This window comes from Vicugna pacos, chromosome 13 (assembly GCF_048564905.1).
Source record: "Vicugna pacos chromosome 13, VicPac4, whole genome shotgun sequence".
Lineage (NCBI taxonomy): Eukaryota > Metazoa > Chordata > Mammalia > Artiodactyla > Camelidae > Vicugna > Vicugna pacos.
Window position 1 is genome coordinate 36,402,361 of NC_132999.1, and position 13,114 is coordinate 36,415,474.

General features: G+C 40.7%; 1 protein-coding gene and 1 non-coding gene across 2 annotated transcripts; one reads left to right on the plus strand and one right to left on the minus strand.

Annotated features, from left to right (window-relative positions):
* The first annotated feature begins 823 nt into the window (after positions 1 to 823).
* On the plus strand, positions 824 to 1,762 carry LOC102531936 (olfactory receptor 2A12-like). The gene has a single exon (XM_006219538.1). It carries the CDS (start codon positions 824 to 826, stop codon positions 1,760 to 1,762), a length of 939 nt encoding a protein of 312 aa, XP_006219600.1.
* Positions 1,763 to 5,801: 4,039 nt separating this feature from the next.
* Positions 5,802 to 5,883, minus strand: TRNAS-GCU (transfer RNA serine (anticodon GCU)). Its single transcript has one exon. It is a non-coding gene; the product is annotated as a tRNA-Ser (tRNA).
* Between the last annotated feature and the right edge of the window lie 7,231 nt (positions 5,884 to 13,114).

The following is a 13,114-nucleotide window of genomic DNA, read 5'->3' on the forward strand; positions in this document are numbered from 1 at the left end:
ACGATAGTCCACTGTCTTCTCGGTCGGCTGGCTTTTGCTATCCTTGCCTTGTGGTGAGCAGTATGAGCTTGGACTCAGCAACAGGTGGGTCAGATAAATTGGTGCTAGGAGAAGGAACAATACTGATAGCATTAAGATTGCTCCCATTCCCTAAATATCAATAATGCACATGACGTCTCTTCAGTGAGATGAATTTATCCTAGGAAGGGGTAGGGGGTGAAGCAAAGGGCTTGTTCAAGGTCATTCACTCAGTAAACCATAAAGCCAGGACTTAGAACTCAGTGTCCCTTCTAACACTCCATGGCCTGCAGTGGGGCGAGTGGGTAGTCAGAGAGCTGTGCTGGCCTGGGGCAGACTGAGGGTAAAATTAAATTGGAAAAATAAATTGATGTCTTCAACAAGACCAAGTAGGTTCTTTCACTGTAATTTGCAAATCGCATAAAGTCTGTATGTCAATATTTACCTCTAAACACCTGGCTGCCTTACTAAGGCACAGGGGATGCCAAGGGGAAGTAGAGATCAGCCAGCCCAGTGCTCTTGCTCCACAGCTGGGGAAGAGGCTGAGACGAGTCATCACTAGTGGGTCATAGGCAGAGCCCAGACCAGATGTGGAAGCCCTTTCCTCTTCATAAACTTCCTGAAAGTGGTGGCAGTGGATAGAACAGGTGAAATGGCTTGTCACGTTGAGGAAGATCCTGGTGTTTCATTATAACTAGACAGTGACCATTATCCCCACCTCATCAGTAACCTTCACTTGGTACTTAGCTTAGCCAGTTCTCTATCTGAGTGGGTGCCATTCTTTTTCATTTAGAAGTAGAACACAATGCAAGAGCCTAACCAGTCCTCTGTGACTGAATTCATCCTTCTGGGCTTTGCCTTCAGCCCCAGGACCACTCCTCTGTTCTTCTCAGCCTTCCTGATAACCTACTTGTTGATTATTTTGGGCAACAGCTTGATCACCATCCTCATCTGCCTGGACTCACACCTCCACACACCCATGTACTTCTTTATTGGCACCCTTTCCATGTTGGATCTGGGCTATACCACCACAACTATGCCCCAGATGTTGGCACATCTGGCCAGCCAGAAGAAGACCATCTCTTTTGCCAGCTGTGTGGCCCAAATGTACATTTTTTTGGTGCTAGGTATCACTGAGTCCTGGCTCTTTACCATCATGTCTGTAGACAGGTATGTGGCCATCTGCCACCCACTCAGGTACAAGGTCATCATGAACCCATGGCTGTGTGGGGTAATGGTCATATTCTGTGGACTCTGGGGTGTCATCTCTGCTCTTGTTTACACTGCCTTTGCCATACGTCTGCCCTACTGTGGCCCCAATAAGATCAACCACTTCTTCTGTGAAGTCCCTGCAGTCTTGAAGCTGGCTTGTGCAGACACCTCAGTCAATGACCAGGTAGACTTCATTCTTGGCTTTAGTGTCATCCTGGTTCCACTTTCCCTCATCCTTGTCATTTACATCAATATCTTCTTTGCCATCTTGAAGATCCGTTCAGTCCAGGGGCGGCTGAAGGCCTTCTCCACCTGTGCCTCCCACATCACTGTGGTCACCATGTTCTGTGTGCCAGCCATGGTCATGTACATGAAGCCTGGCTCGGAGGCCTTCCCAGAAGAGGACAAGAAGTTGGCTCTGTTCTACAACGTCGTCTCTGCCTTCCTCAACCCCATCATCTACAGCCTCCGGAACAAGGACGTAAAGAGGGCTTTCCTCAAGGTGATGGGCTGGGGCAGGGCCCCAGAATAAGGCCCTGGAAGGGTAGCTGGGAGACAGAGAAACAAGACTCATGATGCACAGTCAATGCATCAAACACTCATTCACATGACCCAGCAGCACCAGCACACACCCGCCCTCAGCCCCAAATCTCAACTCTACACAAGCCCTAGGGGGACAGACCTGTGATGAGATGTCTTCCAGGCACATCAGTCTTTTAGTTTCCTTTTGTTTCAGAGTCTCGGTGGTTAACAAAAGAAGGATATCTGAGCCATTAAAATCTATTAAGACAAAGGGATGGGCCTTGGGGTATGTATGCCCTGTGGCTGAATCTTGAAAAAGCTGCATTACCCTCTGGAAACTGCACACATGATATTAGGGGTTAATTGGATAAAAGAGCAAGGGCACTGACATTGCAGGATGCCTGGCTCAGGGAGGAGGAAGAAGTAAATGCAGTTGCAGTGACTTGCAGAGCATTGAGTGCTTGTTTCAGACATACAGATCAGAGACAAGTTGGGATGGCTGAGGCTAGGTGTGATCTGGCCCCACTCACCTTCCCAGACTCATTTCAGGCAGCTCTGTTCCTCTCTCTTTCACTCCAAGTAAACTGGACTTCTGTCTTTGCCTTGAATGTGCCATACTGTTTCCTATTTCAGGGTTTCTACATTGGCTATTCCTTCTCTTCTCACCCTTAACCCCATCCCACCTCCATCCCACCCTGCCATACCATTGATCTCCTATTCATCTGTCAGATCTTGGCTTAAACTGCAGCTCCTCAAAGAAGCCTTGCCTTGAGCCCCCAGAGTGTGTTAGCCTTCCAAAGCACCCTGTACCTCTCTCTCATAATAGTAAAAGCACATGGTTCAAATCTCAGTTCTCTGTCTCTATTAGACAGCAAGTTCTGTGAGGCAGGGTTATCCAGCCAAGAGCTGTATCCCTAGGATCCAGCCCTGTGCTGTTTACATACTGCCTTTCAACAGATATTTCATGCGTGAAGGAATGAGCACTCCACTGAAAAACCAGAGAAGGAAGATGAAGCCAGTGAGTGGGACAGTTGATGGATTCAGACTAGCAAAATTTGGGAAATAGAGTATGAAAAAGATTAAATGTTGTTATTCAGCTATCATGAAAAAGTTGTTTGCTTTTGTTATTCATAAACACTAATTGAATCAGTAGAATATCATTTTTCATCATCAAACTAGGAAAGTTTAGAAAAATAGTGATATGCAGTGCTGGGAAGGATGCAGTAAGACTGACACTCAAAGTCGTTGCTGAAAAGAATATCATTCGTTCTACCTTTCCAGAGCAATGTCTTCCAGAGTGGGGACTCAATATATCTGTTAAGTGAGGAGTAATCATACTAATAATGTTGGCTCTATTTATTAAGCTTTTATGTGCCAATAAAGTTTTAAGAATTTTACATATAATTTATTTAATAAAAATATCAGCAAATGGGAAGCCTATAAAAATATGTATCATGAACTTTTACAATGTTTTTATTTTTTATTTTTAAAAATTTTATTGAAGTATAGTCAGTTACAATATGTCAGTTTCTGGTGTGCAGCACAATGTCCTAGTCATGCATATACATACATATATTCATTTTCATATTCTTTTCCATTAAAGGTTATTACAAGATATTGAATATAGTTCCCTGTGCTATACAGAAAAAATTTGTGTTTTTTAAAATCTATTTTTATATTCAGTGGCTAACATATGAATTTTGGGGAGACACAAACATGCTGTCTACAGCAGATAGATTCTTAGAAGGAAAGCACTCTCATTGTCTCAGTACCTGAGACAGATTTCTTCCATAAAGGGATGGTAACATAACAGGCGATCCATTCTATATTTATGAAGGTGATTCTGAGGCACAGGGAACTCCCACTGTGATATGCTGGTCCATGTGGTCTCAATAGTCAGTGGCCTTCCCGGACTTCCCAAACCTCTTACAGTAATAATCATGATGGTTATGACAATAGCAATAGCTAAGACTTAAGGAGCGCCTATTATGTGCCAGGCCCTGTGCTAAGAGCTTTATATAAATGAACTCAAAACCCATTTAATTCTTGTAACAGCCTTATGAAGGAGATTCTATCATTAGTCTTATGAAAAAAATTGAGGTTCAGAGAAATAAAGAACTTACTTAAGACCACATGGGAAGTATATGTGAATCTTTTATAGGAATTCTTTATTATTCTGGATACAAGTCTTGTTATATTTTTGTATTTTTGAATATCTTATCCCTAATGAATTGCTTTTTCATTTTTAATAGTGTTTTTAATGAGTAAAAGATTTTAATTCTGGTGAAATCCAGTTAATTCATTTCTCTTTTGTGGGAAAGTTTTTTTTTGTTGTGAATTTAATTTCTTTAATACACAAAAGACTATTCAGATTTTATGTTTCTTCTCATATCCTTTTTGGTAAGTTGTATTTTTCAAGGAATTTGTTCATTTTATCTAATTGTTTAATATATCAGCATAAAATTGGTCCTTTGGTATCTGTAAGACCTATGTGATATCTCTTTACTCTTGATATTGATAATTTGTGTTTTCTGTCTTCTTTTCTTAATCAACTAACTGGAGATCCATCAATTTTATGGAGCCTTTCAAGGAACTAGCTTTTGGTTTCATTAATTTCCTTTTGTTGTTTGCTCATTTTCATCTCATTATTTTTTAAATTTATTTAGGTGAAAAATTAGAATTAAAAAAAACTTTCTTCTTTTCTAACATAGGTACTAAAAGCTATAAATGTCCTTCTAAGCATTGCTTTAGTTGCATTATTATGTTGTCTTTTCATTATCAGTCAGTTCAAAATATTTTCTAATTTCCTTTGTGATGCATAAGTTATTCAGAAATGTGTCAACTTCCAATATTTGGGGCTCTTCTAAATATCTTCGTTGATTTTTAACTTAATTCCATTGTGTTCAAATACCATACTCTGTAAGATTTCAATCTTTCAAAATTTTATGACCCCATATTTGGTCTGTATTGGTGAAACATTCCATATACACTTGAAATGAAAAATGCTGTTGTTGGCTATAATGAGTAATAAATGTCAATTAGATCAAGAAGGTTAACATTGTTATTTAGATCTTCTTTTGTGGGGGTGGGGGTGAAATATTGCTTTATTATTTCATTATGTTTCAACTTTCAATTCATTTAAAATCAAGCTTAGATGGAGTCCTACAAGTTACTCTTCCCAGAGTTTCCCTACATCTTTCCTGCCAAATCCTGGGACACTGTGTTCCTCTAAATGTCTCTGAGCCGTGCCTCTCCTTTCCCGGTGGCCCTTACACAGGATGTCTCTGTGGGACAGTCTGGGAATATCTAACCCAGTCACTGTTTAGCAACAGGTCCTTGGTTCCATCCTTAAAGCAGCACCCTGAATGTGACCTCTTGGAAAGAGGTTTGTGGGGTTGTCACTTGAAACTAGCTTACCTCCAAATTTCTTAATTTTCTAAAAACTCATGTGCTCATCTTTTCCGTGCTATGACATTTCTTCAATTTCAGTTGGTAGATTTGTTCTTGAGAGTCTAAGTAATTGAAATTCTGCCTTGGTGTGTTTGTCCTGCTGTGTTTTTTTTCTGCTGACTTCATATTTTTGCTGACTTTACTTTTTGCTGAATTTATTTCCCTGCTCAGGAGTAATAGCTTCTAAGATGAGGGTCTGATAAATAAATAAATAAATAAATAAATAAATAAATAAATAAATAAATAAATAAACAAACAAACAAACAAACAAATAAATAAATAAATTTAAAAAAAATGAGGGACAGCAGTGGCCAGACTCCAGTTTCTGCCAACTTCATCCATCTTTCACTTTCTGCTCCTCCACCCCCCTCTTTCGCAGGCACCTGAAAGGAAGCCTACCAGAAGGTACTTTATCATAGGAAGCACCCTGTTTAGGCAATATAGGCAATCAGTAGCCAATCAGCTATAAATAGGGAAATCCACACATGCTGTCGTAATAGTGGGGAGTAAGCAGGGGAAGGCAGCTTTCACTTGGGTGAATTTATTGGGAAGAATGGTCCTCCTTTTGTCCCCCTCTACTTTACTAAAAAGGCCACAGCCGATGAGGGTGGGATTTGAACCCACGCGTGCAGAGCACAATGGATTAGCAGTCCATCACCTTAACCACTCGGCCACCTCATCGATGTGTGCTGGGCCTCTGGCGTGCTGTATTTCAGACTTTATGTTCGGGAACTCGCTGGCTATCTTGCATAGAAAGACATTTAGGAGATGGCTTGGAGTCGTGTGGGAAACGCAGAGAGGGCTAGCTTCCACATGAATAGACAAAGAACTGCAGTAGAAAAGCTGCGATGGGAAACCAAAACCAAAACGGGCTTGGCTTTCACAGAAGTCATAAAGTGGTTGAGACGTGGTAGAAATATTTGCCTGGGCAGTATTGCTCCCTTTCTCAGGCTGCCTGGTCCCCGGCGGGAGGCACGTCAGCACCTAGCAGCGGCAGGCGGTGGGCGTGGCTAGGGCGATCGACCTGGGCTAAACCCGAGCTTACAGTCACCCTCCGGAGTCAGGGGAGCCTGGCCCCCGCCTCTGTAGGACCCCCGCGACCCCAGAGCTGGGCAAGAAGTCCGAAGGGGGCAGGGATTCACAGTGCAAGTCCTACTGACGTCAATCTCAAGGGAGCTGGCAATTCTGAACTCCTAACTTGTGGTTAATAAAACAGTCTGGAAAATTAAACGAAGGATCTGAGTAGGGCTCAATTCAGTGTTATTGCCGCATCTTCAGTACTTCAGGGTGAAATGCACGGAGAAGAATCCTTAACTCTCGGGGCTCTTCTCCTGGGTCATCCGCATCAGAGGGCTATGAATTGTTTTCCCGGCAAATACATGTGTCCTTCTTTTCTTTTTTAAAATTTATTTAACTATAGTTGATTTACAACATTGTGCTGGTGTGTACAGCTTCAGATTGTTTTTCATGGTATATTATTACAAGATATTGAATATAGTTCCATGTGCTATACAGTAAATCCTTGTGGTTTATCTATTTTATAAACAGTGGTCTGTATCTCTTAATCGCAGATTCCTAACTTGTCCTCTCCACACCCTTTCCCTTTAGTAACCATAAGTTTTTTTTTTGTCTGTGAGTCTGATAAGCTGATTTCTATTATTTTTTAAGATTCCACGTATAAGTGATATAATATTTGTCTTTCTCTGCCTGACTTACTTCACTTAATGTGAAAATCTATAGGTCTATCCATGTTGCTGCAAATGGCAGTATTTCATTTTTTAAGGCTAATATTTGTGTTTGTGTGTGTGTGTGTGTGTAGATAGATAGAGAGAGAGAGAGAGAGAGAGATAGACTATCTTCTCTTCTTTATTCATTCATCTGTTGATGGGCATTTAGATTATTTCCATGTCGTGGCTATTGTGAATAGTGCTGCTATAAACATTGGGGTGCACAAATCTTTTCAAATCAGAGTTTTTGTCTTTTCTGGATATGTGCCCAGGAGTGGGATTGCAGGAACATATGGCAACTCTATTTTTGTTTTGTTTTTAGGGAATCTCTAGACTGTTTTCCATAGTGGCTGAACAAATTTATATATACTCTTACAATTTTTTTTGTCTAATTGATCTATCTATTATTATGAGAAGAATGTTATAATTGCCACTATGATTTTGAATTGTCCAGTTTCCACTTTACTTCTGTCAGTTTTTGTTTCATGTATTAGGCACATGCACATTTACAATTGTACACTTAAGATATGTGTGTTTAACTATATGAAAATTTCATCTCACTAATATTTGAAATAATCTGAATAGGACTCAAGGCCAAAAAGATTGCATATAAAGGAGAGCCTATAAAAAAATGGTTTGGCAGAAGGCTGAAATAAAAATAAAATTGTCTATAGATTACTTCAATTTGGTTTTTGAGATTTTTTTTTCCCCCCAGCACATTATAAGAACTAATATCAAGAGCTAAGAATGACTGCATGCATGTGAGTTGGTGTGTAGGCAGTTATAACATCAAACACCTTCAGCTGATGTGAGGCATTCTTTTCTGATGTGGCACGATCTGCTTCAGCTTAAAAGTCTTTAGCTGTAGTATTCAACTCTATTTGTTATTCTTGCTTGAAGTTTTGTCTTCTCCTTGGCTCTCTGGCAAATGTTAGTAGAGGCCAACCTAAACCTGGTAGGTAAGCTGAGGTCCTTTCTTGGAGAGGACAGAAGGTGTAAATAGCTCTGGAAAATGAGTTGTATGAAAGGACAAAAAGCGACTCACCCTTATGTCTATGTGTATACAAATATTACTTACTACAGAGCAACTGAAACCCTCGGGGTCAGCATGGAATCTTCCAGATTGATGTTGAACATCAGAGAAAGAAGGGATATGTGTGATGGGGGTGAGGAGAAGTAGGAGAGAGGGAAATTCTAAAGTCCTGTGCCATTAAGCAAAGTTAATTCCAATCCCATTATTGGGGCTCAGTATAGTTAATCTTAGTTCTCTGTAATGTTAAAAGTAATGAACATATATCTGTGTCAATCTGCTTGACTGACATCTCAAGCAGCTTAAACTTAACATGTCCAAAAGGAAACTCATCACTATTCACTTCAAATCTGTCCCCCTCATGGATTCTTTATTTCAATAAATGGTACCATGATTCACCCAATACTCCAAAGCAACTAATGCCCAACATCCAATTAATTAGCCACGGCTAAACCCCATTAATTTTTTTCATTCTGTCTCCTTCTTTTCATTCCCATTTTACCTGGCCAATAAGGCCTAATAATCTCTCATGTGAGCTCTTAATAGACTCCAAATGGACTTCCTCCTTCCAGTCTTATTAGCTAAACTGGTAAACCAATCTTTCAAAACACTACTCTGACCAGTGGTGTGCTGGTAACTATTTAACAACCAGCTCTCCAGGGAAAACAAAAACTCTGATTTGTTGTTTTTGCCAATTTTTTTGCTGTGAATACTCCCACCACGACCAGTTTCAAGCTGCCAATATGATATCACTGAGCAGAGCTGGAAGGAGATGAGCACCACCAGCTCTAACGAGCCACTGTGAGTTGGCCCTAGCCACTAAACCATGTCACTCTTGGATAATACATTTCTATGGATCCTTGATGCCCTCAGGGCGTACTGTAAACTCTTCAGGCTGGCCTACAAGACCCTCCATGATCTGGCCCTGACAATTTCTCCTGCCTCATCTCCCATCATTTAATGACCCCTATTCCTATCCAACGCCCAACTTGCTCAAATATCCACTTTGTGGTTTAGTCTGTGAAGACAAAGATGGGGAGAGATTTTCCTGGGTCTCAGAAAGGAGAGCTAAATGCAGGTGGGGCAGGCACAGAAATGAGAAGAGGCCAAAGACAGATTTGCAACCAGCTCAGCCTTTTGGATATACCAGTAACTGGAGAGGTGGGACAACATGACAAAGTGACAAAGAAGGATCAGGATACCTGGCTTTGAGTCCTAACGACTTTCCACAGTTATTTCTGAACACTGGGCCTCAGTTTCCCCACCTCTAAATGGGAGTTTGGGAAGGCACTATTTAAGAGCCTTCTAGTTCTGGCATTCTTTTTCTATGAAGGGACTAAATAAAGTTCAAATAAGACCAGCAGAGAAGCTGAAACTTCGGTGCTGATATCATCCCCCTAGTGCACTCACCTGGGAGCCGCAACATGGAGGCCTGAGTTAAGGGACCGACTTCCACCCCTCTCTGTAGTTCTAGACCCCCAGAACCTAAGTTTTTTTTAGGGCATGTATAGCGCTTCTTTCTCTAACCTGATCGCTCCCTCCTTACTGATCTTCTCCTGAGTAATGGGATCCCTCAGGACTAGAAGGCTCCTAAGATGACATCTGTGGTCTATTTGGCTGCACCCTGAGGAGCTCTTTGATCCTTCACACCCATGGGCCTCATTAATACACCAACCAGGTATCTCCCAGGGAGCTGTTGAGCTGCGGCAGCTTCTGAAGAGTAGCAAAAACAAGACTTTCTTCTAGACCAGTGTATGGATACTGGAGCCGCCCAAGGCAGCTGTGGGACATGAGTGTGGAAGAGGGTTGTGTACTGAACCTGGAATCAGGGTGGTAGGACAGATAAGAGGCATGAAAGGCAAGACCAGAAGCCTGGGAAGGCTACCCCACCAGATCGCGGTCAGCCATAGCCCTAGCACAGTGTCAGCCTGCAGACGGTGCAGAAGCAACAGCAGGGCCCAGAGAAGAGAGGCCCCTGGAGAAAGACAGATCTGGGTTGTGTCCTTTAATACTGTGCAACATCAGGCGAGCTATCCTCTCTGAATCTCTATTTCCTTTTTTCTAAAAATTCAGTATTTTTGAAAAAGACTTGTTGTGGAATAAGAGTAATAATAACTACCTGTTTCTGAGCACTAACTACTCTGCAGGCATGGTGTTAATCAGCTTCACACGTGTTGTCTCAATTAATCACTGGGATAATCCTTTGAGATAAATACTATTGTTATCACTTGTTTCTAGAAGAGGACATAGACACATGATTTAGATAACTCTCCCAAAGTCACTCTGCTCATTGGTGATGGAGTCAGTACTCAAACCCATATCTGATTCTAGTGCCATGCTCTTAATCATTTTTCTATCTTGGATATAAAGTAATTGGCCCATGATAAGTACTCAGTGAAAATGAGGTCTCTCCCTGCCTCATCCCCTACCTAACGACATGTCAAGTGGCACAGACTAAGATTGGAAGAGAAGCATATTTGAGGAAGATAATACAAGGACTGCCCATGTGTTCTTGATTTTATTTCTCCTGTTTTCCATTTAACTTTATTTCAGTTAACAAAGCTCCAAGGAGAGGATTTTGGTTGTTTTGGGAGGGGATAACCCAGGTAGAAGTCATCAAGGAAGAAGACCTTGATAATAATTTTGAAAGAAAAGTATTGGGAAAGTCGTTGAATTGGGAGTCCATTCTTGCAACTAACTCACTCTTATACCACTGGCATGACTTCATAAAGTCAGTGATCTGACATTAATTAGCTCTACCCATACCCCGTGCTAGGAATTGGAGATAGAAAGGTAAGATATGGTTCTCCATCTTTAAGGAATTCCACAAGCCAGTGTGTGTGTAGGTATGGGGAATAATAGAAGCACATTAAAGGTGTTATCAGAGCCCAGAGGAAGGAGAAATATGGTGGGAATCAGAGAATACTTCCATGATTAGGATTTTACCAAGAGGAAAAGACAGAGGAGGGCCTTTCAACTGGAAAGTGATTTCATAATTTCAGTGTTAATAGCTGACGCTTATTGCTGTACTGTTACATACACCTAAAATATCATTTAATCTACACAAAAACCTTCAAGGTATATGTTATTCTCCCAGTTTTACAGATGGTGAAATGGAAGTTTAATGAGATTAATGACTTTCTCTGGGTTGTGCTGTTGGTAAGTGGCAGAGCTGGAGTCAAACCAAATTTCTTTTGACCCCAGAACTTCTACTGCCTCCTTGGTACATACTGCCTCATGTAAAACAGATTTGTGAAAGGATCTGGAATATTTGAAGGATAGTGAGTGAGTTGATTTGTCTTCAGCTGGAGTCAGCAAACCTTTCCTGTAAAGGGTAAGATAGTAATTATTCTAAGCTTTGTGGGACACATATGGTGTCCATCATAACTTCTCAACTCTTGTTGTAGGGCAAAGCAGCCAAAGACATAAATAAACAATTTTTAAAATCATCTTAAAAAGCAAATAACATTCCTAGAGAGTAAGCTATATGAAAGTACACATGTTGAATGGAAGTACAGGAAATAAAGCTAGAATGCCAGGAAGGTAATTTCAACGGGTGATGAGTGCCATGCTAAGGAATTTAGGCATTAGCTTATAGTAATGGGAGTTTTTTTTTTTTAAAGGAATTTAAAGCAGAGAAATAGCATCATCAGATCCACCTTTTTGAAAGCCACTCTGGCAGTGTGCGGGTTGGGATGGATGGAAGAAAGACTAGAACAGGAAAGGTCAGGGGAGAAGCTCTTATTCTCCTTCAGTGAATATTCTCTTTGGGTATGTTTCTTGCCCCACTTTGTCTTGGATCTTGTATAATCCTCTTGTGATCTATTCAGTTGCTACTTAATGACTTTTAAATTGTCTATAGTTTCCTAATTTGATTCTTAGAACATCCTCTCAAAGGAGACAAGAATAAAGAATTTTAAAAAGGAAAGCATAATGAAGATTTGAAGCAAGCCTTATAACAGTGTTTTCCCTTCAGCTTGTAGCCTGTCATTTTTTCAGACTCTCCCTTCTTCTTTCTGGCTGGAACCTATGTGGGCCTTCTCTGGAAGCAGGAGAGTAACCCCTCCTGAATAACAATCATTGTTCCCATGGGATCTTCATATCTGCAAAAATTAGACAGCAGAAATTTTAAATTATCTTTTAAAATTTTACATTACAGTTGGCTAATACTGTATTCCCACTTTCTTTCTGGCTTCCTTCATTCTCATTATTACCATGTCACTTTGTTTTGACTCTAGATTCTGATATGAGGATGGGTACATAATGAGAAGTCACACCTAAAATCATAGATTCTCTGAATCTTGGTGTCACTGAGCTTTAGAATTTTAGGGTGTTTATGGCAAAACTGACTTTTAATGTAGTACATTATAATTTCACCTTCAAAGCAGTGATACTACCCCTGAATGATATGGCCTTACAGCATATGCTTGAAAACATCTAAAAATGGAGAGCTTGCTATTTCACTCTACTCCTAAATGCATAATGTTTCATTCTTAGGCAGTATTAATCACCAGAGGTTTTGGTTTTTGCTTTTTTTTTTTTTGTAAATTGAGCTTAAAGTTTGCCCCCCCACCCACGAATTTCACCAAACATTTCAAATTTTTCCCTCTGGTAACACACAATACACAATTCCACCTTTTTCTGCATGACGACCTTTGGAATATTTGGTGAGGTCTCTAAAGTCCCACATAAGCCTCCAAGCTAAGCTTTCTCAGTCTCTTCCATTCTTCTGTAAATAACATGGTTTCACAGATCCTTTACTGATAAGCTCTTTTTTCTGTATGGACAAGCTCTAGTTTGTCATTTGCCCTTTTAAATTGCAGGTTCAAGAATTAAAAACAGTGCTCTAGGCAGCCCTTTTGGTGCTTTGCTTAACTCTGGTAAATGTCAGTTTCCTTAGTTACAAAATGAAATTAGAAGTAGGTATTGATTTTATGGCATTGTGGGATGACTATGGATAATGGATATGTAAATGATCTAGACTGGTCCCTGTTCAGAAATCTGTTGAGAGCTATGTAAATCCAAGGGAAAGCCCCCAAATGATGCCAGCACAAAGGCTAGCTCGATGGGAAGCAAAGTTCAGCACCAAGGATAGTTCCATCATAAGAAGCACCAGTGGCTGCTTTGAGGTAGGGAGGTGGGGGGAGTGCAGCTC

Excerpts from the sequence above, each read along its gene's own strand:
- LOC102531936 (XM_006219538.1), top strand. The coding sequence starts at position 824 with ATGCAAGAGCCTAACCAGTCCTCTGTGACTGAATTCATCCTTCTGGGC.